Source organism: Triturus cristatus, chromosome 9 (assembly GCF_964204655.1).
Source record: "Triturus cristatus chromosome 9, aTriCri1.1, whole genome shotgun sequence".
In the NCBI taxonomy this organism is placed as follows: Eukaryota; Metazoa; Chordata; class Amphibia; order Caudata; family Salamandridae; genus Triturus; species Triturus cristatus.
The window spans coordinates 588,095,158-588,120,675 of record NC_140592.1 but is presented as its reverse complement, the minus strand read 5'-3'; the positions used below and the strand labels follow the sequence as shown (position 1 = coordinate 588,120,675).

Genomic DNA, 25,518 nt, shown 5'->3' with positions numbered 1-25,518 from the left:
GTTTACATAAGGGCGTGTTTTCCTTGAGTTATGTAACAGCTCTCCTGTTTACATAACCTCTCAACCGCTAAGCATCCTGGGAGATGTAGTCCGTTTTCGCTGGTTACCGTTTTCCTCCCCTCGCATGACAGGAATTCTTGACACTCCCCAAGATGGCGGCCGTCCAGTGGCCACCCGGAAGTGTGTAATTAAGGCGTGTGTTCCTCCCTCCACACAATCAGCTGTGAAAGCTGCGGTGGACCGGAGAGGGACATGTGCAAATGGCGGTTGATTAAGTAAGAATTCCCTTATATTGAAAGTAAAAAAATGTGTGCAAATAAGATTTCCCCTGAAGACCATGCCGTAGCCCCACACATCATGCCATAATCTACAATTTATTTTAATAACTCCAAAACATGACTTCCGTAAATCCAATTTTATTGAAAATGAATTATACAAAATCCATGTACAAAACGTAATCAAAAATGTACACAAAAAATTCAAATATCTCCAGTTCACAACTGTACAAAATATATACAGGATACTTCTCTTTATCCACCATCTCTTGGACTAAGTAAACAGCTACCATAAGAGTGTGGGACCAGACTGAAATGTAGATTTCTTTTCATGTGAATCATCCCCTTCTTTCATAGTAATGCTTTGAGGCCCTTGTGTAGGATTCGCCATTGTAAATTCAACAAAGGAGGCAAGGAGAAGTCATGGTATCGACAGAATCCTTCACACCCCAGGGGGCGGGAGGATTGTGAAGGCGAGAATTAGTGCTATAAACCAGATTAGATCCCTTTTCCCCTTCCCAATGTTGTACAAGATCAGGGTTTCCCATAACAGCATTTGGCTGAGACAGTTGTTTTACTGAGAAACGAACAGCGGTTCATTTCTACACTTCTTGAGAAAAATTACGAAATAATCAACTGCTCTGTTGGCTGAAAGACTGTGCTTCAAACATTATGAACAGACTAGATTGGAAGTTGCCAACCTAATCATCATAACCGGCACAGCCCATTCAAGCTTAATTTGCGGGTGAACCTCCAATCGAAAAGGCATCCACTTCATTAGAGGGGTGGTCTTGATTACTGTGACCCCCCAATCCCCATCCTTCCGACAAAAGTTAAAGTCAGTTTGAGCCCTTAGAAAAAGAAGCAGGTACATACATACAGTATATCACATACACGACCGATTTGGTCTGTCTGAAATGGAACTACACTTTTTACGTGTACAGTGTGACTTTATACCTGAGTGACTTGTTCATTGACTGAAGGAAGAGGCAGTTGGTGCACTCCAAAGTGTTGCTTTTTTTGGGAAAGGGAGACTTTTGGGATCTAAGACACTGGTTTGTAGCCCTTTTCTCCCCTTCTCATATATCCACTCTTTCTGAATGTCCTTGGACACACAGCATTTATCAATTATTCAGACAACCCCAGGCTGAACATCCCATGTCAACTCTCCTTGCTTAGGGCTGCTGTACATTCGAAAGGCAGAGGCATGTAATGCAGACCTAATTTCCCTCTCAATTGGTGGAGGAAGAAAAAAAATATGCTCTCAGTTGATGCAAAACCCTTCTATGAAAAAATGAAAAATCTAGCCTCCCCAAAAATAAACCAAAAAAAGGCCGCTAGAGGTTTCTATCTCTTGTGTTTTTTATCTTTGTATTTACATTGTGTGCTTTTAAATTTAGAAGATTTTTTTCGTTTTTATTTTTTGGTACAAAATAAATAAATAAATAAATAATGGCTAAATGCCTTTGGAGGGAGGACAGATTTTGCTTTTTTTCTGATGTCTCGGGACTTCATCCTTATTTGCAGTCTTATGACGGCTTGGCTACAGCCCATTGCAACGCAGAAACAGAAGGCACTTTTAGAAGTGACAATACACCAAGGTTTCTATTTATTGGGGATGGCGAGACAGTCTAGCAGCGCTAATTCTAACTGCTTTATCTTTTTACCCCTTTAAATAACGTTTTTAATTTGTAGATAGCTTGGGGGTTTGGCCACAGTTTCGTAACTCTATGAAATTATGTGATTCAATCAACAAGATCCATAATGCAAATGTATTGCTACAGATATCATGCCCTGACAGCAAATAAAAGAGGAATGCTCATTCTACTTTCCAGTACTTTTCAGTAAACATACAGCAGTTGTTTTGTTCGTGTGGCTGTGAAATTCTTTGTTCAGGTTGGAATTATTCATATAGTTTTTTTTCTATAGTAATCCATTTCATTAGAGCTTAGTGAAAAAGGCAGTGACGCTATGGTCTATTTAGATTTACTATAGGATTGTGCACAACATCACATTATGTGATAACTGTGATTGCGCAGTATGTTACATTTTTTGCAGTTGTTTCACTGTAAGGTTCAATTTTACAAACCCACAACTGGAAAGTAAAGAAATATATTGAAGGAAAAAATAATGAGCATTAATGTCTCTTTAAGATGCATTGGGAGTGCATATTACATTTGATTGTCTATTTATGGTATGCAGAGTTTTCATAGTGGGATGACATTGCACAAGTGGAAAATGTAATAGTGGCTACATTTTTTGTTAAGTAGTGGCTATACTGTTTAATGCAACATAATTGTGCTAATATCCAGTAGTTAGGTACAGTTATACCCATTTAACAAGCGCATCATACCGTCACAAACCCCTTGGGAAGACAGAGCCTTATCGACATGTATTCGCATTGCAAGAGCGATGGCATTTAAGGTCCCAAGGACGTTGAGAGCTTCAGCAGAAATATGTCTGAGCAGTGTATTCCACTCTTGAAATATGAGCGGAATTGACCAGTTTCTGGAACCCCTGGCCTCTATTTGATCGCGATATTTCACATAAGCAGGAATGAGAACATTGCGATAAACATTAGACCATTTTAGTGCATTGGGTTCTTTCACATTGATGTGGAGTAAAACCAAACATTCATGACCACCAGTGGACTCTACGTTTCAACTCGTGTTTGGAACGGAGGTCTACTAATAAGATATTGCTTTCACATTTTACCTACAAACGGTGAGTTCAATGCAAAAACTTTGAATATCCTAATTTGTCAAGAGCCCTTTTCAATGGTAGTCATGCACCTAGGTTTTACCAAACATCTAATAAAATGTCTGGGTTTTGGAGGAATGTGGAGCACAAATGCTGGTCCTTTCCCTATGATTACACACTTTTGGACTTGTAACTTATGGAAACTGTTTACCAAAGACACTGATTAACCGGCTCAGTGGATATGCACCAACCATGGCTTTACATATACAGGTCAATCTTCAGTCTGCTACATTTCTTCAAAAGAATAAACTCTCCTCTTCAATTTCTTTCTCTTGTTGCCTGCTTCTGTCCCGCAGAAGTAAAGTGTTCTGAAACCCGTTCTGTGATAGAATTTTTTTAGCACCTTCCGGGATTCTGGTTTGGCTCTTGCTATGGCATGATGTCACCCTGAGGGTTGAAGAACACAGCAAGTACCTGGGAGATGAAGTGGTAGACGTGCCACATAAGGGGTACCCGGTGCCCCTGTTGTTCCATTGCCTGGAAATGAAAACAATGAAAAGTGATTAGACCAAATAGGCAGAAGTAACTTTATGACAGATATAGCAATATAAATTCTGTAGCTTGTTCAAAGCACTGTTCAATGTAACTAAGCATAATTTTAATTAGCAAGGAAGAAAGTGCACCTGAGCAAAATACCATCTTTATTATTTAGTTTTGGACATACTTTCTCTCAAGATTGTTATCAGGTGAAGAGCAAGGCGGCACTCACTGGGAACAGTTTCAAATGGCTAGTAGAAAGCAACAACTGAGCAACTGCTACCGTGACTTGAAATTAAAACCATTTTTGCTTGCTGTTCAGCAGATTCTGCAGTTGTTTACTGTAGCAAATGTGTCATTTGTTCGCTTCTCTATAAGGCTAAAAGAGCAAGGAAGAGGAATGTCTGAGAGCAGCGATAGCCTAACTTTCACAAGAACATACACACTGACCATAATGTTCCAAGCGTTGGTCATATTTTACTGAAACTGTGTTATATGCATTGTAAATATATTCCTGTTCGAGAAACACGACTGGTGTCTTGCCTTAAGAATCAAAAAATGATCTGCCGAGGGGAAAGTAGGTCTTGAATGACAAAAACTCTGTATTCTGTTTGAGCTACTTATGCTGAGCGATGGGAGTAATTAAACCACTTTCCATACATGTACTTTCCACAAAAGAGACACAAAAGCTTTCTTGCTCTTAACAGTGTTTAACAATGTCTAGAGTCCATTCTAAATCAGTCACTTAAACTACTAAAGTTCCTTAAACTCATCTTTTCAAAGAAACTTTTCACTCCCCCTCCACAAACTTTCCCGCATTATAAATCACTCTAGCCACCCAACAAGTTGGCCTAATGAATCCCTTTATCAACCACCAATAGCTTCCTGCCAAGCTTTTAAGATTTGCCTTAAGCGGTGTTGTTGCAAAATCTGATAGCCTCTATATGTTTATTTACTTGTATCTCTGCAGGCTGCATTGGCGACAATAAACAAAGGACATTGCTATGTTGTCGAACTGGGCTGGATTGTGCTGCCAGCACCTCACACCTGTATTACACGCACACGCGCCTTGCAGCATACCTGGCAATCCTCCAGACACCTGGGAATATTGGATGCTGTTACACAGTCTCCTTGAAGGTAGTTGCCAGCTGAGTTTGCCAGGACCGCAGGGTAGGGTGAGTAATTTGTGCATAATGACTGTATGCACTGGCATTATCTAGTCCTTATCTGCTGCTAAAGTCTCTTAGGCAAGAAGCAATCTAATACTGAGCTGATAATTAGCGTAAATTATCTCGCCCAGTTCTGACAGTCACAGTCGTATTTAGAAGTAGAATTGCTGACTCACGAGATATGGGGTATGGAAACAAGAACTGGTTGCTATGTGCGGTCCACGCTTTTCTCAGCCATCTCCCTTAACTTTGAGATTCGCACACTGCAGCTTTGTGGAACTTGAAACCCAAACGTGCTAATAGATATGAAGAACTATACTTTTAGAGCAAATCAGTGAAATGAGAGTGGAAATAAAGAATTGTCAGAAGGCCTCCATATGAGAATATGGAAAGCAAAAGAGACCTTTGTGGGTTAGATGCCTCCCTTTACTCGGTCAATTCTATACTAAGCATCTGGACGCTTGCCTCTTTAATAGTCACCAATTACTTGTCTGTGTTGTGTCCCTACGCATGAACAGTGCTGACATGCTATATGAGAAGAATGCAATCCTGAGTTGCTACTATGAATGTGACGTACGTGAAGGTTATGGTCTGTGACTCCTGGAATCCGGAGACCCGCTACGTATCCATATGAAGTTGCCAACAAAAACACTGCACAGAGTGCCACCTCCATGCCTTTTTGCATGACAGGGAGGGGCGTTAGGTGTCAGATATATGGTACATGTTACGAAGGCAGACCTTTCACAGCATTGAAGCCCTCCAATGGTGCCTCTGAAATTGAAGTTTTTACCAAATAAAACGTCAACTCCAAGCCAGACTAAGAGACCACCGACTAAGAGAACATATCCGATTGTGCATTTCTTGAGTATGATTCATTGTTTGGTCATTGCCACCATAAGATGGTGAAATAGAGGTGATACTCTCCATGTCACCTTCTTGACTCATTTAATTTGGTCAACTGGATATTAACAAATTCCAAAACTGCAGAGCTGCAGACTAAAATGTAGTAGCTGACCTCCAGTAGAAGCTATGTCAGACTGCACTGAGTAAAGCAGTGGGCTTGTAGACTCCTGCCGTATTCACGAAAATGCCATTAGAAATTACTGTTTATTTAATTCCTCTAGCCACACTTTACGTTTTCCTAGAAAAAAAGTGTGACCAGGCTACAAAAGCTGACTGTGGAAATAAATGTTGTGACCGTAAAATGACAGCACAAAGAGCTCTACATATGCTGAACACACCATAAATGAGGACCATAGCCATAAATAAACAGTCCCACAAAAAATGTTTTCCAAAATTGGAGGCAGTAGTTGCTCTTCATCAATTCGATTGCATTTTGGGTTAGGAATTAGACAGGATATTAAATATGTAACTGCATTTTCAGCTTATGGATGCGCCATTTTCCTGAGGCCATCAATTTGCCTTTACAGAAACAGAACAGTTTGTGATGTTTCCAAACATTGGAAGGTACTTTAACCAGCCTGATGATACTCTAAAATAGGACCTTTGTAAAGAAGTGGTGCACAAGACAAGTATGTATGCGTGTGGTATTTGATTGATAATCAACCTCATTAATATGTCAGTACACTTTCTTGGGCTCATCTGCAGTCTTTACACTTTCAGACATACATATTTTTTTTATAATTGGTATGGCAGTTTCAGACAGATGGCACGTCTTCTGGTTCCCCTATCACACCAGGCAGATGGAACTGCAACTAGCTGCCAAATTTATTCACCGAGGCATATAACTTTATTCCAGTGACATGTTTGCTAGTGTGTACAGCACAAAATGTATGCTTAACTTGTTTACATGAACACCCCCTTTAATACTCCTGGTAAGAGCCAGATCTTCTGTCAGGGGACAAGAAGACAGCTTAACATCAGATAGAGCCTGCACAAGTTTTGCCAGGAAACAAAAGGCTTGGCCTTGTTATGTAAGAGACACTGCTAGGGGATGTTTGCAAACCAAGCGCACTTTCACCCAGTAAATGAGGAAATGCAGGGTGGTTTGTGAACTGACTAAAACAAAGTTTGTCTGCTAACATAGATACCACTTTGACAAGAGTAAATGCTCCTCGTAAACTGCAGCAGTAGGACAAATGCACCAAACAAACATAGTTTTTGGTTATGGGCAAAATGTCTAAAAACTAATTACACCAATAAACTGTGCAATATAACAGTAACCCTCAAAGAAAGACTCTGGTTGCAGCAAATGTCTAGTCACTATATAGCACAGTTTATAAAATACTTGAGAGTAACTCTTCCCATCTGCTTAGATGTACATAATCTACAGTCAACACAAAAGTCAGGAAGGCTCGCAGACCATAGTTTCAGTTTCCAATAAAGCTTTTTTGAAAACTGAAACTGTGGAGTGCGAGCCTTCCTGAAATTTACGTATGTCAGGACTATGTGTTGAATTTAACACAGGCCCTGCTCCTGTGTGCCCGCACCAGCCCAACTAGTGTGGACAAGACCACTCATCTTGCAGGACTGCTTTTTCTGCTATATTCTACAATCAATATATTTAGAACATGGTTTACCTATGTTAAGGTTTACAGGGCTTATGAGGGAGACTCGTAGGGGATAATTGGACTCCACAATCAATCAAACCTTGGCCTCTGAGGTCGCATCCAGTGTGATATTTTTTTAAGTTAAAGTTTATCAGTGTTATGCTTCTCTGTTGCTTTGCCAGTACTTCTCTTTCAATGTTATGATTCTCTCTCTCTCATCTTCTTGCACTCTCCTCAGTCTTACAATAACATTTTACTCACTCCCCTTTCCTGCTCATCAAAGGCTCCTAGAGAACTATTGTATTGTATTGCAGTATTTATGTAGTGCTTACTACCCCTATTTGGGGCCTTGTAGGCTGTGTGATCAAAAAGATGGTGTCTTTGTTTCGATGCTATGTGGTAAGTGTTTCCATGGTGTGTATGATGACCAGAGAGGTGCGGTCAGGGCCGGCTTTTAAGATGGGCGAGCTGGGCCCAGGGCGGCAATCCTAAGAGGGGTCATGAGGCACTTCTTCTGCATTAAGGTCCTGCACACAGCAACATCCCTCTACCTTGGTGCCAGCAATTTACTTTTAAGTTGTTCTAATCATTTTCAACGTCCTGCAAATGCTGTATTTAACACCCTATGAGCCACCTTCTGTGCCCTCCCATCTACCTTTCACCCCCTGCTGCCATACACCATCACCCCCGCCCCACCCCAACAAACAGCTTGGCACCAGCCTGATGGACTTAAATGGTGGATGATTCATGTGAGTAGGGGGAATTGCAAGATATTTACATTCAGAGGCAAGTCACTGCTTTGATGTAGACAGCCAGGGACTGACCTTTGAAAAGCGCCCCTCTGGTCCCCCATTTTACACTAACAACAGCAAGTGCAGCAATTATTTTCCATCCAGCACGCAATATGAGCAAGGGTCAGCTCTGGGTGCAGTTATCATGTTTTGGGCTGTAGAGAATTGGTTGATAAAGTGAAAAAGAGAAACGCAAAATGTTATGGCTTTCATGTTAGTTTTAAACAGGCCTGCAGGACACTTTATGGTATTTCATATGGCTTAGCTGGATACTGCACAGGATTGTCCATTCTGAGATTCTGAGTGTAGTTGTGGTCCTGAGCTGGCACGGTTGGAGGGAGAGAGAAGTGAATATAAAAGTGACCAAACTGGGGGAACACTGGTATTGTCTTACAGTGCCTACAGCAGGCAGGTGGGCTTAGTAGGCCTTTGAAGCGATGATAATAAGGCTTCACAGCCTGCCGCAGCTTCTTCAATCTACTGAGTTGTAGCATCGCCTCTACACATTCAAGAGGTGGGTTTTACCTCAGAGTCCGAGGTTTTGCGACGCGTGTCTGGAAGCACGGAGCTATAAAGTGAATGATTTACAGTTCTGATTTCCCGCCTCGCTGCCTGCGCCTCGGCAGTCTGCCGGGGCAGCGGGCACTGTCCTCTGGAGAAACAGGCGCGCCGAGTGTGGGAAAGGGCAGGTGACGGAGGAGGCCTCGGCGCGGTGCCAGAGGCCGCGTCACAGACGGAGGGCAGGCCCTGTGTTTTAGTCACGGTGGTGTGGGCGGAGCCAAAGCCAGAGGCCACGGGGCGGAGCGCGCACAGACGGCACGAGACCGGGAGCTGACTCACCAGATATTAATAGCCTGGGATATATAACTGCGCTGCCGGCACGAGCGTCACTTGTCCAGGGTATGTAGATCTATTCAGGCCCAGGGCGCTGAGTTCGGGCCGGGAGGGACACTTAGCTCACGGGCACTCAAGGCGGCTGTTCTTCCGGAAGGACAAGGCCACACTGGTGCAGCCTGGCGGCTTGCAACGGGCCTTGTACTGCGTTTAGAAATCTGTTCTGTGTCCTCGGCTGGTTTTTGGATTAGTTTTTATTCAGTGCTGAACTTTGGTTTGATTTCATTGCACGATTTCATTTGAAGCCCAAACACTGAAGCCCAAACACTTTCTGAAGTAAACAAACGGTGACAAAATGTGAAAGTGAGCTGTGCAAGGGGGTGGCTGCTGTTGTGGTCTTGTCCTAACTTTTCCTAACTAAAGTGCGTGGTCCTGTGGACGTTATTTATTTCCCCTTTCTCTAGTTTACTGACAACGTCAAGTGCATGCGCCGGTAAATGTGACTCGTCGACATCTACAACATTATTGCATTTGCTCATACTAGCGATTTTTCTGATATGCATAAGATCAAATGTACCACTCTTCGTTTGCCATGACGATTGGAAACGTTTTTGAAAACTATTTCCTGGGAAGATTGTGAGTTCGTGCGCACAAATATTATCACTGCCTTGTAGCAGCAAGACAGCATGAGATAATATTTTGTCCCCAGTTGCAGAAGTAAATGCTCTAACAGTCAAATGGAATATAGGAGCCATTTAAAGAGTGTCTTATAATTCTTCGTAATCAGATTCCCAGAGTGTCTTGTCACCTGAGGGTTATATACATCACGGGATAAACGCTCATATCAGTCGAACACAGCTCAGATATCACTATGGTTGAGCCTCACAGCTTTCCGTACGACAAAACTGAACATAATACACCTTACATGAGAAGACAGAACAATGTACATACATCCAACACGGCTAAGAGGCAATAGGAGGGGACCTCATTGAGGTCACTACAATGCTCTACTCCCCATAAAACAAAACACCTCTCTAAGGCCCGTAACACATTAAACAAACATCCCACAGTAAAGGGATCCTGTGGACCCCAACGAGGCACCATAGTTTTTTACCTGATACACAAATCTCAAGTCCGGCAATGCATTTGCTAGAATTCCACATGGCCACATGGCATGGATCAGAAATGGTAAAGATTTCTGACTACGCACCCCAAACACCACAACCAGAAACTCTACCCACACTACTGAAGATTCTACTTAAAAAGAAAACAGACTTCAGTCTATGTAATGAAATCTACGATTTGAGAGGATGAAGGTACCCAATCCTGGTAACATTAGGAGGCCATACCAACAATGGCAATACTGCACTATCCAAATCTATGTTACACACACTTTTTATTTCCATTTTGCAGTTTTTAGCTATTAGAACTCTGTACTCGGGGTAAGGCTGGCAAACCCATACATTACTAATGAGTAGAATGCATTACAAACACTTTCTCACCTCAACCTCAATGAGTCGCTACACATTATACACAGAGGCGTAGTCAGCAATGCAGCAGTGAGGCTGGGACCCAGAGGTATTACCTGACCTTTATACCCAATTATAGCTGTCTTGCACTACCTCACTGAAGAGCAGGGTCCCATTTTCCTTGTGTGCACCTTTGGTACACCGCTGGTTGTAAACAGGCAGTGCCACCCTTGCAAATCATGGAGATGAGATAAACAATTTAGGCACCTTTAACAATTGTAATGCTATTCTCTGCATTGTCCCTCATTCTAATTATTGATCTTTGAGTAGCATATTGATTACTTGGAAAAAGTTGAAAACTGACCATCGGTCAAGGGGAAGAAAATCAGGACACCCCCCTCTGAATTCCACGAGTAAGTAGTTAACTGTACCTTTGACAGCTCGTGATGGTCAATAGTTCATTATATTCATGACTGTATTGCCTACAGCAATTAATAAATTGACAGGCTGCACGGTGGGTACCCATCAATGACCAAAAAGAGCTTAACTCGGGTGTTGGTGTCCAGCATAGGTCCAGCAGAGACAGAACCCTTCCAGCTACTGAGGCTATCTAGACAAGTGGAACTTGCATACAATGACTGCCACTCCACCACACAGTGAACGGAAGGCCACTAAAGGACACACACAACTTGCCATTTTTTTCAGAGGTTGGAAAATTGGGTCCCATTAAATTTGGTAACAGTACATCTGTATTTTACAGTGCTTAGAAATGGCAAGTGCGTTAAGAAGCCCACACATAAAAAAGTTTACATTAAGGGGCCTATTCCGATCCGGGTCAGAAAGCTCTCTGACCGAGCCGGATCCGGAATGTTTTCCGACCGAGCCGGAGTCCTGCAGTCCGACCGAGCGAGAACCATGCGGCCGTATGCTGCCGGACTCGGTTCGGTCGAACTCCCATAGAAGTCAATGGGAGCCGGTCGTACGACGCGTACATGGGCTCCCATTGACTGAATGGGTACATCTCGCACAAGGGCGCCCCCTACAGTGGGTACGTGTCGGTGCCATCCGCACCGTACATGCCTGTGTTGGGGAGACCCTTGGGTCTCCCCCTGTGTCCGAGTCATAGAGCTGCGGGTGACAGGGGGTCCGATGCGGAACCCCAAAGGCAACTTCCTGGACGTTGCACCGGCTGTCCGACGTGTGCATCGTACTGGCTCGGTCATAAATCGTATCCATTGCACTCCACGGTTAGCTTACGGCCGCATCGTACTTGCTCGCTCGTACAGCTGTACGAGTCGGACGGAAAACGCGTACGGCTCGTAGTTTTCTGTCCGGATCGCGTTCGGTGCCCTTCCGACCCGCTTCGGAATCGGCCCCTAAATGGAATATGGATTGTCTATGGTTGTCCTGAAAACCTGGCATGGCTCCGGCCCTCTTACATGAAAATCTGGCATGGCTCCAGAAGTTCAGACCCTACACCCACCATCACGGAACTCAAGTGTATTTTAATTTAAAAGCAATGTTTTCTGTGAGGTCAGATCTACCTAGCGGGTTTTCGACACTGCAATGATCTTTCCATGAACTGAACGTTTCTGAACATGAAATAGTTCTGCTAATTCTTAAGAGTATATTGCTGAACCAGTAATATGTTTCTGCTATGCCTTCCTGTTTCTGATATGAGTGATCAAATCTGCTTCACATCAACCTGCAGTTCAGGCTGTGAACTCTTAAGTACAGGTTAAGGTTAACTCCTGCCTTCACTCCTTCGCACAACACGATCTTGGACAAGTTATGGTCTTCTTCCACCCTACTAGGGAACTGCATTTAACTGGCAAAAGTCGCCAACTAAATATATAAGTGTACATTAAAGCATTAAACCCCATGGCTCTTTTCTGCGCATGCTTTAAATGCAGGATAAACTAAAAACAACTACTTCACCAGAAATACTTCCTCCCTTACCTCGGTCTTAGCCGCACCCATTGGCAAGCAAACAATCCCATCATTGCAAAATCTGATTTAAATGAGGACCTCCGGCTGTATATCAAGCCAAGAGTCTAAAAATAAGCTTTCAGTTCTGATGTTAGGAGTAGTAAAACAAGGGCAGTGGTTCCAAATCTGCCCCTGGGGCTGCAAACCAAGGGTGGGTGACAGGTGCAATGAGCAGAGCAGGTGAAACCTGTAATTTTCCTGCTCACTGAGACAGCAAGCAACACCAATCACTGCAATGCAGAAACAGCATCAGACCAGGATCACTCTAAGTGTCTGATGTATCATGGGGTTGGTTCAGTCCAGCGACGGCCCTGTGATTTATCCACAGTTAACTAGAGTGGAGTTTCACCCAGAGTTCCCAACTTCCAAAGCCCAAGTCTGAATAGCTCCTGCAATCCTGTTTTTTTCTGTGCATTATGGGACTTGTAGTCCTGATTTAATAACGGGATGAAAAGGGAAGCTTGAAAACTTTGTCTAATCTGTATTGTCTCAGTGAGTTTCTGCAAACGCATCGTTATTGTACAGCAAAGAAGTAACTACAAACATCAAATGTCCCATTTTCTCCGCACTGGCGTAGTGGGGTTGACAATAAGAGGGGACATTTATGTGCAAAAAGCCTCTTCCTACTCCAAGCAAACAGGAGATAACAAGTGCATGCGAGGCACGCGTTAACCGTGCTGACGACCAGACAACAAAAGTTGTAAACTGACGAGAGTGTGTCATGAAGCTGCCAAAGAAAACACGAGTGAGAGGCAGAGGGGTAGTGACTTCAAGCAGTGTTGTTACCGGTCTTCATTGCCTATTAACTCGACTGACATTTTTTCCCTTTGGTCGATCCTGTTATTCTGTTCGCGCAACCAATAATGTCTAAATAACGTGTGGATAAAAAAACGGGGATTCAATTGTGGGGAAAACAAGAATTAAACCTTCCCGTTGGATCAAACTGTGTTAATATTCGTTGTGGTGAGCACGCTTCTACCTTTCTCCGTTTAAAATTCCTGACAGGCCTGCAGTCTCTTATCTGTCCCTGCTCTGGTAACCTGGCCTCTCCTGGTTACACAGTCATTTTAGTCACTAATTGACAGACATCAACTCTGACTGAACTTACAAAAAAGAGCTGCCAGACAGACATGGTACGAACAGAGCTCTCTCCCCTCCGCCTCTAACCATCGCAGCAGACAAAAGTCCTCCCCCCAAGAGAGTTGCCTTGTTTTATGAAGCCGAGACACTAATGGCGCATAATTACACCCAGGCCGAGATTGTGAAATCATTTTAATTAGATGCGCCGTGAAGACCATAAGGCCCAGGTTTGGGTCAGGCCGCCCCAGGGCTCAGGCCTCCGAAGGGTAGGGAGGGGCGGAGGAGTTCGAGGGCCCTTCATTTGGAGCCAGGTTTGAGTTTATGAAGAGTGGGCCCGCGTCGGAAAATAGACGCTTCAACAGTAAAGGAGGCAACAGCAGCCCCACATACTCACACACGTTAGGAAGCACCCGCTCATGCATCTTACACACGTGTGTAGGAATAACTCGCATCATCGATATAGTCAGTGCGTAAATTATCTGTATAAAATAAAGTTTCTAACCATAAGATTCCTTGATTTAAATTTTGTTAATACATTTCTAGGCTATACAAATGATAAACCTATGTGAGCATGACTGCAGAACTACATATGAAATGTACTGTACTTCATGGTGTGGCTCTGCAGTGCAGTGCAGCCGTTATCCTATGCGGTGCCAGTCATAGTTAGCATGACTGGTTGCTATGTTCGGTGCAATTTAGGGCCCCTATTTGTAAGTAGCATAAAAAGTCCTCGACATTGGAAATTAAGTCTTCTATCTTTCAGATGTTTAAGGAACTTGGTACACAAAGTACACACTTTCTGTAGCACATTACGTCTTTTTTCACCCTTCTGGGGGGTGCAGTCATATCCTCTGTGGTAACTTAAGCAACTTGCATGTCCCACATAGGCTGTTCCAAGGATCCTGTCGTGAAAAGTCCATAAGCTTTAAAGATGGCAGAAAAAGGGACTACTCAGTTCTTAACAGCCAATCAGTTCCTAGTACGTCATTATGTCTGTGGGCAACCATTGTGCGTTTGTATTCCTGCTACATATATATAACCGTTATATTTTAAAATTCTTCTAAACTACTGTACACATTTACATGATTTTTTTTACACACACACACAAGTAACTGTTCTATTACCATAGTTATCTATTGGGTTGGCCATGACTCACGAGAGAAAACCTTGAAGGGGTCATGATGCCCTACCCTCCCCCGATGACTGCCGTAACAAATAGTATTATAACCATTTGCAGTTTTACACCTTTTGTTTACACCAGCCTAAATGACCCTGCAGGTGGTTAAACATAAGCGCTTACACTATTGGTGTTTTATTTTATGTTTTATATTTATAGTGTGAATCGTTTGCCGCCTTGTGTCTGAGTTCATCTAATGTGACAAGAGGGAGTGTTGTTGACATTTTGAGTGCCCTAATGCACTTTGAGAATGTCTAAGTTGTTCGAGACACCCTGCACAGATTATATATATATAAGCTTGTAATAGATTTTGCTTTATGTAACTGGGTATTTGTATAGCTTGGTGTCTGGCAGTTACTTAGCCTGTGCAGACATTATTCTGGGGTGGGTGGTTTATAGGGGGCGGGTTATCTGCATGGAGGGGTACTGTGGTGAGGCAGAGGGTCTTCAAGCCTGACCTGTGTGAATATAGAGTGCATAGTGTGTGGTATCTTTGTGGTGGTTCTCAGTGGGGGTTCGGGCCTTGTGGCCCTGTCTAACCCCAGTCAGCTGTGGCAGTGCGGTCGCATAGTGGCTGTGGCTCTTGTGCCTTTCCAAATGACCCAGCTAGTTGTGTGTCCTTCCAGAGCAGGAGTCTTCAACCTGAGGGGCGGCCCCCCCCTAGGGGGGCCTCAAGTGATCCTGGAGGTGGGGAGCCAGGCTCTAGCCAGAAGATGCTTTATGCTGATAATAGTGCTTTGATTTAATTTTAAAAAAGTGAGCAGCAGTAAGCCGCTCTGTAATGGGTCATTACATGTTTTGTCATTTATATCCTGGCTGGGATCATGTGTCAAAAGGAAAGGGGCTCCCAATATTTTTCAAAACCCCCACCCCACTTCTGATAATCACAATGTGCATACTTGTACGTGTTAGTAAGGCCTGCTTGACCAGAATAGTATGTTTGGCAATCATGCATTTGATTTAATTTTTAAAACGGTAACAGAACTTATCTGCAATGTTTAAATACGTCTAGTTCTATATAAACACTGGCAATTGAATATAATAACTGTGAATAATTCTGAGGGGCCCCCATGCAATCTAAAAGTTGACTTTTCTTATGAACCAACATTTACATCCAAACTTTGTGCCTGCATTCGTAAAATAAGGAAATGCCATCCTCCGTATGAGAGGAGCGCCACAGCGGGATTGGAGAGGCTGAAACTTCCTGTTTGTGTGACAATAATGACCTGATATATTTTCCACAGCGATTGCTACCACAACTTTGTCACTTCATAGAGCGCTAAATGGCAAGTGCTACCATTTCCAAACCCACTAGTGCTATTTTAATAGACCTTAGTAGGCTGGAACATTGAGCCACCTCTGCAGGGATTCAACTCAGTGACGTACCGGTTGCACACCGCTATAATAAGGTAGCACTAAACTTGCTGAACTGTCTCAGTGAGCTACAATTGTATAAGGTTCCCTTAATACAGGAACAATGCAATTTTACATAATATGGTGAACATCAAATCAAATTCGAAATGTATCTGGCTTCGCCCTGTCTGATGGTCACCTCTGCAAGCTGTTGATGTAAAGCTGCCTTCCTGGACTCTGCCCGTTTCAATTCGAAGGAACATCTTAATTTTCGTAACATGGAAAGCTTGGAAAATCGCCTTTATCTCAATTAGAACTGAGCAGGAACCTCCCAAGGACAAGAACAGGCATCGGCAAAGCCAGGAGGTTTGGCTTTCATTTTGAACCTTGCCTAAACTAATTTGTTTGTTTATTTTTAAAAAAACCTGCTTCAGTGAAAAAAAATTAAAATGAGTGTTGCCTACAGGCAATACATTTTCTGAAATAAAGATTTTAATATGTGATGATTTAGTGCACTTTTGAGGTGTAAAATAGCCACTCGCACCTTGCATGCCAACCCTGCATAGAGGCTGGAAGGATACACCAGATAGCCAAACAGCCAGGAGCATGGGGTGAGAGAGAAATACTCTCTGGTAGAACCAAAGCCCACTCTATGTATATCTGAAAGACCTGGTGTCTCCTCACAGCTGAACTGTTAAGTAACTTACAGAAAGGGTAAAATTAACCCCGGCCTGTAGGGTACATGTCAACCTTATACTACGCTTTGCGGGTACGGAGCATCTCTCAGAGCTTATAGAGTTAAACTAGAATGGAATACTCCTTATGTGCGTGGCACTCGTCCATTGCCTTGGCACAGGAATCTGTTTTTTTTCAATGTCCTACAACAACTGGCGGGAATCACCAACAATGGAGCTTTACAGAGAACCCGCTGCAACAACAAGCTTGCGTGGAGCGCTGAAGCAGATCTACCCCGATAACCCTTTCAGAAAATCCTTCTGGCGTGTCGCACTCCACTACTTCCCAGCGGCCAGACACAATGTAACAGACTCTGGACATGACCGACTGGTGGAAACAGTGATCACGGCCAAGTAAAGTTTTACAGCAGAAAGCCCTTTGTCTTCGAGGTCATGGTCAGGGCTTTTCCGCCCTAGGACGCGCTGCACTTCAGAGCCTAGTCGGGGCATATATGTGGCAGAGCACGGGGACACAACAGGTACAAGAGGAGACAATTGCTATTATGCTTCTCGGCTATCAAAACACTTGAACTGGCGCTCCTCCAACTGCAACCATTGAAGGCCAAGTTCCTGCTGATGCAGCGTGAATCCAACTGGGATACGTCCTCAGGTCACAGAGTGTTTATTGAAACAAAAAAATACCTGATTACAGGTTTTTAAAACGTAAAAAATATTGTAGAGCTTAATATGTAGATTCCATTTTTGGAAATCATGTGATTTTGTAGAGTTTTGGCGACATGAACAAAAGTCTCGGCTTTGTAGAGAGCACATAGGGAATTGACAAATTAGAACAAGTTTTCAACACCCATAATGACCCAACAAGAGGCTTCTCCCCACCTCTCTACTTATCCACACAACACATAATCAATATACAGTGATTCACCCTGTATAATACCAATACCAAATGTAACCACTGATCCACAATGCACCATCTGTGTCCAAGAGGCAACAGGGCAAATTCTCATTAACAATATACCAGCTGTTGTGGCCTACAGGACAGGAATTTGTATGTATTGCACACAACTATATTCCATCTCTTGCCCTAGGCTTCCTACTGGCCCCACACAGGCCTTCGAGAGATGATGTATGAAGGCTATGAAATAGGCGCAGAGTGTGCTTGCTGCCTCTAAGGCCTATCTCACCAAATCCCATTTCCCACATCCTAGCCATATGCTACCTTCCGATGCTGACCCTGCCTGTGGCAGAAATACCTTGCTCAGGTGTGCTGCCAAAGGGTGAATCACTTGATGCCACATCTTTGATATTAATAATGCTGAGCTTCACCGGGCAAAAAGTTGAACCTCGGATATGCGGCCTTTGAGTGCCTAATAATTAACGATTTCTGTTTTCATTTCACCTCTATATCGTCTCTTTTTAGTTGAGTATAGCGATCCACACGGCAATGCATGGGACTTGCATTAACTTACTTAAACATTAGAGAATATGCCGTTTTAGAGAGGGACACAAGCAATTTCAGTGTGACTACAATTATGTCAGGAGCGGCCACCCTGGTTCATGAAGTAGGTGCTGACTTATATAGAATGAAGAGCAAGAATCACCACCACCAATGTTCCTTGATGTCTAAGAGATTCTTAAACACCCTGTTATATATCCACTCTGCAGATGATGTCTTATTACTTTTATTCCTACAGCATGCAGGCTTACCCTCTGCAGGTAGATAGTGTTCATTTCGTCCCCGATCCTCCGCAGTCGGGCTGCGATTTCCCGCTCTATGTCCTGCCCCGGCTGCTCTCGATGGGCTCTGCCATTACCCACCATCTCCTCTTCCATTCGCCCGGCCAGGCCTGCCATGGTCACCTGTTCCGCTAGCGAGTGCTCTCCCCCAATGGATCGGTGATCTGAAAGGGGAGCAAGACAGATTTTAATTCCAAGTTATTTTATTAGTTATTTTCAATAGAGAAACACAAAAGAACAACATACGGTAAATGGTTGTACAGAAATATAAAATTAACTTAATACATCAGTTGGGGAGAAACATAACAGCTTCAATTGTATGATGAACAAGGAATATTGTCCCCAATAATATACAGGAAGCGTGGAATATAAAATACCAGCTGGTATATCAAACTGTACACTAATGAATAATGAGCAAGACAGATTATTTCAGATTAGGGTGCATTTTTGTTAAGTTTCAGACTGGTATGCATAGTTGTATTATGTAATCTTTTTTGAGGCTCACAGCAGCAAGTGCTTCAGTCCTGTCATGCCCCAAATTCTCTCAGTTATTGTCTGAGGGAGACTTTACCCGATACATAACCCTCTCCCAAGGCTCGGGTGGAGGTGTACACCCTGAATATCGACAGGACACGAAACAGAAGTCAAAATATCAAAAATAAAATATACTGAAAGGTAAGCAAGTCTAGATTTTCTATCCCGACTCAACATATATGTACTTAGGAGATATATATATATTTTGTAAATCTATACTTCCCTATATGAATTTAACCTTCAATATTTGTCTGTTGATGCTCTGTTCTCAGTATTCTTGTGCCATGATATTCTGGAGGTCGCTATTCAGTAGTAACCCCGGATGAACAAGTCCTGCTGAAAGGGAGCTAGGTGTCGTCTATATCAGATACTGTCACTATCCCAGTAATGGTTCTGTCTGGAATGTCGCTCTCGCCTTCGGGCCGCTTCCTCGCTCCATGTCTTCAGGACAGGGTGGTTTTGGCCCTGGGGTGTTCTCGTACAAATTGCCATCAGGTATGCCCGTCCTTTTAGTTACAAGGAAGCAAACCATGACTGTATCTTTCTATGCGTCAAGCTGTCAAATGAAAGAGTGAGAAACATGGTGTCCTAATGACTTGAAGCCTGGTGGCATCCGTACTTCGTTTGGGGAGGACCCACCGTTTGTTCTCCCCAGCAGTCACCAGGAGCTGCTTTCTCTGTGCTCGTCATGCATAATCCTTCCTTAATTTGAATCACTGTGAAATCATGAAAGTGATTTGTTAAGTTTGTCCTTGAGATGAGATTACATTTTTATATTTTTGTGAGTGCACAATTCTGAGGGATCAACCGGGTAGGGGCCCTGGCAGTAGCTGGCAGCATACTTCAGTTGAGTGTACTTCACAAGGTTAAGTGTATAGTTTGAGCCAGAGAGACTGGAGTGTGCTGCTTTGAGATAAACTATCTTCGGCCTCAGTGTTGTGGATGTGCACTGTTAAAGAAGGTGTATGGGTCAGCTTTGGAAATGGCTGTGAATGATTGACTATTAGTGTCTTAGGAGAACAGTATAAATGCCGGGCAGAGAAGGATGAGGTGGTTCAGCTCTGGGGCGTTATGCTGGGAGGGTCTTGGAGCAGGTTGTTTGCCTGTGCAGATCCCATGCCTGGAGTTCTAGGAGGAGCACCCTTTCCCTCAGGATTCAGACATCTTAAGGCTCGGCCAGTGCCTGGCAGACACTGCCCCAGCCCACCACCTTACCAGATAGCTTGAGAGGGTGGCACCTTGCTCGATGGGTGAAGTGAGCGCCTAAACTCTAGATGCTCCTCAGATGGTTGAATCCAGGTGCTATGCAAATGCTGACCAGACCGTGAGATATGTTCCCCCTCCTACTTATTTCTGTTCTCTGTAGGGAAGTGCTGGGGCTTGTCTTGACCTGCTGGGGCAGGAATCGTATGTTACTCTGAGATCCATCCTAGCTTGTTAGGCTCTGTCCTAGCTTGTTAGGCTCTGCCCTATCTTGTTAGGCTCTGTCCTAGCTGTTAGGCTAACAGTCCTTGCCTCCCTGCAAGAGTGACATTTTCTAGCATCTGCCTGCCCTTTACGATCCGTCCCTACCTGCCAGGGCTGGAAGTCCCTGCTGTTTACTACCCTCTGTCATAAGGTTTCTATGATGCGCCCTGGCCTGTTGGGGCAGGAAGTCCCTGCTGTTTACTGCCCTTTACGATAGGGTGCTTTGGATCCGTCTTGACGTGCTAGGACAGGCCCTCTGTATTAAACCTCTGGGAAAGAGGCTGTAAGCTCCTTTGTGCTTCCTGTGAGGGCAGTATGCCGGGACCCACTATCTTATGTGAGTGGCTTTGGGATTCCCAGTCTGAGTTCGTGGTTTTCTAGCTTTTAAAGTGTGGCCCCACCCCGAGCCTCCTACACAATCGGTGTCTCATAGCGTCTGCTGAAATAGACTGGGGTCTTCCCTGATATGCCGCATGAGAACTTGGCCAATCTTGGAGATGTTGTGTTCCACATATGGTAAGTTGTGTATTTTCTTAGTTCCTCGGTGTGGGTACGACTGTGGAAACGATCAAGAGTATACCAATGCAGAGCCTGCTGCATGTTGGAATATATCATGTACAGAAATATCTGGAAATAGCAGTCACTTTGTGTGGAGAGTGCTTTCATGGTTTGTCACCTTCTTTACATAATCTGCTTTAGTGTCCGAGAGTTTACTTGTCGACCTGCACACAAAGATGTACTCTGATATGTAAACCCATTGAACTAGTCCATACCCTTCAGGCACTCATGGCGACTCTTGGTAAAAAGAAGGGCAGGAAGTACATTCTTGTGAGTTAGGGTGATGGTAACACTATTTGTTATGGTCTAAGAGATTGTGACAGTGATGATCTGTTGGGTTAGTGCACCTGTGCCTTTCACTACATGAACAAGGAATAATGCAAACATGTAGATTAAACAGCCAATGATGCACAGCCTGCTCTGTGGAGAAGGAAGAGATAGGCAGTGTAGGGTGGTGAAAAAACGAGGCATGTAGTGTAATCAAGACTTGGCTTTGGGCAGTCCCAAGTCCTTCTAAAATCTTTGGCCACTGCAATATTTAGCTTACAAGGTAGGCCCTGCAAATTTAGCTGTGGTGGGTAAAAAAGATGGTGTCGATGCATTAACTCCCTAGTGTGGTTCATTAGGAAGAGGCGGAAAAAAGCTTTGGCACTTCCACTCTCTGTGGTTAATACTACGCAGCAACAAGGCCCTAATATTCATACACTTTTTTGCCTTTCACCCTCCCAGTCCTTTCAGTCAGTTAGACCTAAAGCTCCCCCCATATTTACTAGAGCTTCTAAAGCGGTTCCACAAAGGGAACTACGCCCAGGTACGCTGTGGGAAGAACGGTGATTTATCCGACCCTTTCCCCGTCACCAGAGGAGTACGCCAGGGTTGCGCCCTGGCACCCACACTCTTCAGCCTTTACATAAATGGCTTGGTTGGTGACCTGGATGCGGTCAGGAACAATGACGCCCCTCGCTTGTCAACTGGGCGGGTGCCTGCTCTGATGTTCGCGGATGACACTCTATTGCTATCACGGACATCAACAGGCATCCAGAGGGTCTTGGACGGATTTGTAACATTCTGCGCTCTGAGGGGACTTGAAATGAATCTAGACAAGACAAAGTACATGATTTTCGGCCCACCAAAGCGCACCCGCCCCTGCCCATCTCTGAATGGTACCCCGCTCGAAAGGGTCAGAACTTTTGTTTACCTGGGTGTCACCCTGACCGAAGATTTCGGCTGGGGCCCCCAGGTGACCAAATCCGCCCTAAAGTTGACACAGGTAGCTGGTGGCATTAGCAAGTTTCACAGGAAAACACAATTCAAACCAGTTTCCCCAGTCCTTGAAATGTATAGGGTTCAAGCCAGACCTACCGCTACATATGGCGCAGAACTTTGGGGCCACACTCGTGTATCTCCCCTATCAAAGGCTGAACACACATTCGTTAGAAACTTGCTAGGGCTCCCTCAGAGCACACCTCTCATACCCATGAGGTTAGACCTAGACCTGGAACCCATTTCTGAATTTCTATCAAACCGACCCCTCCTATATTGGAGAAGGTTATGGACAGTGCCCGAGCTTAACGACTATAGAGCTGAATTTTTTGCAATCTGGGACCAACTGAAGGCCAAAAATATACCCTGGTTATCCCACCTCAAAGCCTTAATATATCAGATAGGCCTGCCACAACTTTGGGAGTCCCCAGGGGTGAGCTGTATAGCGGTACAGAAGAAGGAGTTGCTAGTCCTACTTAAACAGCATAAACTAGCTCTGCTATACCGCTCACAGACTATGGGTAGGCTGACTACAGACTTCTTGCAAGTTAAGATGGTACCCAGCAGGGAGGAGTTTCTAGACCAAATCCAGCCCCCGATTGCTAAAAAGTTATATATTCAGCTAAGGTATGGTTGCCTTCCAATCGGGGATCTGACCTGCAAATGGGCAGGAAGAAGTGAGGGACTTTGTCCGGCTTGTAACGCAACCAAAGAAGATTTAGCTCATATCTTATTCTTCTGCCCTGCCTATAAAGAAATACGCAGATCATGGCTTGTGCCACTATGTAGAAATTTATGCTTAAAACAATGTGCACAAGCATGCAGGATATTGCGTTATGATACCTCACCCCCTATTGTGTTCACTGTTTCCCGTTTTTTGCATAGTATGTGGCGGAGGAGGTCCACTTTTATTAACCAAATTATTGATGTGTAAATTTCAACTTTGATAACTCCTGTTTAATAACTTTTTATCTGTATGTATAATATTTATGTTTTATTTTGTATGTACATATTTTACCTGTGCTTTTATGGTCAACGACCGAAATAAAGCTATCAAAGTAAAGTTATACTAATGTATATGTGTGATCTTCTTTCCCTATTATCTCTTCATATATATATATTGTTCCATATAGATTCATGCTAAAGAAACATACTGTTATTCTGCAGGGCTATGTTACTTATTGGCCCTGCAATCACAGTCAGTGTGACACAAATAATATGTTAAATATGTATATACAGTGCAACGACAATTCCAAGAACTAATAGGTGCGACTGGAGACAGCGTAGTGCAAATGCAGAAAAAGTGAGTTGACAAAACAAAAACGTTACAGTGCACATATCATATAAATGTCTTCCCCATCCAGATTCAAATTTGAATCTAATCAGTCTTTGAGGATTTCCCAGCATCATATGGAAGAATGGTCATGACTGACAAGTTCATGTTTCGATCCCTTAAGGTAATACGAACAGGGTCTTCCTCAGGACAAAATGGTAGCAAACTGACTAGAAAGATCATGAACAAACACAATGTCTCAAGTGGTCCTAAGTATGCCAAAAGGTACAAAAGCAGCCTTAAATGAAGATTTATGTACACATCCAAGTAGCCCGGGAGCGTGTCGGCACTCAGACCTAGAACACTGCGTGGTCGTTGCAGGAGAAAAATCAGCCTATTATTTTTGGCAGAGTTGTACTGTAGTCCGAACTCAAAAGAGGAAACTACCATGACAATAGAGGTAGTTCAGCTGTTGATGTGGTGCGTAAAACAAGATAATGGTGATGATAGAGTTGGGCTGGGGAATCACCTGCCGAGGACGCGAAATACTGCACGCCACTGCCACCTTCCTTCAAGAGTTGAATCCAAAACAAACGTAGACGTTTTCTTTTCTGTTACTAGGGTCACAGGCCTGGACCTACAAGATTCTCAATCCGGCGACTTCTTAGCATGTGGCACACAACTTCGCAAGGTAAGTGGGGTTTTTACTTGACTTCAGGCTAAAGTCATACACAGCAAATCTATACATTATAACACAGACTCACCGATTGGTCATAAAAAATATATTTTTGGGGGTGGGTTGGGCTGTTTGTTCAGTGTTCAATTCTTCCCTGCGCCATAAAAGCAATCCGCTAAATCCTTCCCTTGTAGATGTAAATACCAAGAAACTACTCGGACTTCCCCTTGTAAAAGTCCTGCAGAGTGCACCTGTAATGAGCAGGCTGAAAGGGGGAGTCCCCTTCTCGTTGAGGGATGCGGCACGCATGGCCACAGGTGGAACGGGTACAATAGCCGTGTTATCTATAGCACTCCCACCCCCGGCATCCTAGCGCTGCATTGGCAGTTGTTCCTACTCCCATGCTGATGATGTGAGTGCTAAGGAGTCCTAGGAGATGGCATTCGAATCACTGCACCAGGCCCTGTGCTCACGCAGCCACCATCCCAGCCAGACTGCTGCATAACGCCGCAGGAAGAAAGGCTGTCAGAGGATGGAAACCGAGCCAGCAGCTCTGCACGGCCTCCTGGAGCACGGCCAGGTCAGCTGGCGCTGGGGCACGGGCCCCCCTTCCCGCCGGCCTAAGATGTCCTGTTAGCGCCGGCCCGAGAGGTACCAGGACAGGATGCCACTGCGGCCGCCTTACTAGAAGGAACACTTGTCAACAGGAAACCGAAGAACAATTCCCACAGATGAGCGGCTACCAGCAGGGCTCGAGGTGGAGCCGGCGGCAGAGAGCAGTGTAGCCTGCTGGGTGCATGACTGACTCGGCCATCCATCCTTCCGAAGTGAACAAAAGGAGCACAACTGAAACGGGGAAAGTCATAACTATTGTTAAGGGCATCGAGATACGTGGTCGTTATAAATGTGCGTTTTTTGTAAAGGTATGCTGGTTATACCTTTTGAGGGAGAGAGGGAGGCTGCATAGCGGGGGGTACTGGGACCGAGGAAAATGAAGTAGTATTTTGTGGGATTTTGAGGCCGTGGCACTAAATATCACCCCTCCCCGTCCCCAAACAACTTCGATTCCTATTCCTGATCGTACAAGCCGTCATGATGCCAGCCAATATTGATTCTGCCACATCCTCTGCCACTAGAGATACTGGGATTTTATTTCCCGATTCGGGGAAGCCGTTTAGAGGCCGGTGTAGCCAGATGTAGAGAGTCGCAGTCGAAGTACTGCCTAAAATATTAAAGAATATGGCCCATCCCTCCTATAGGCACCAGCCTAGCGCTCTACCACCTCTTTCCTCCACCCCTGCCCGGTTCCCGACAGCCTCTGCGCTCACAGTGCTGGCACAACCTTCTGGTTAAACAGGTGTGGGCCTTCGAGAGTTCTGAAAAAAATCCCATTGGCTGAAAGTAGAGCCACAACAACCTGAAACCTTTATCGAG

At 44.2% G+C, this 25,518-nt stretch overlaps 1 protein-coding gene across 1 annotated transcript in view; it reads right to left on the bottom strand.

Moving 5' to 3' along the window:
* Positions 1-400: 400 nt before the first annotated feature.
* Positions 401-25,518, bottom strand: part of BBC3 (BCL2 binding component 3) — a 42,285-nt gene continuing 17,167 nt past the window's right edge. The window contains exons 3-4 of the mRNA XM_085625630.1: positions 18,284-18,477; positions 401-3,512 (exon numbers count right to left, since the gene is read on the bottom strand). Coding sequence (XP_085481756.1) covers positions 3,405-3,512; positions 18,284-18,477 — 302 coding nt within the window. The 3' untranslated portion in view covers positions 401-3,404. The remainder of the gene's footprint in view (positions 3,513-18,283; positions 18,478-25,518) is intronic.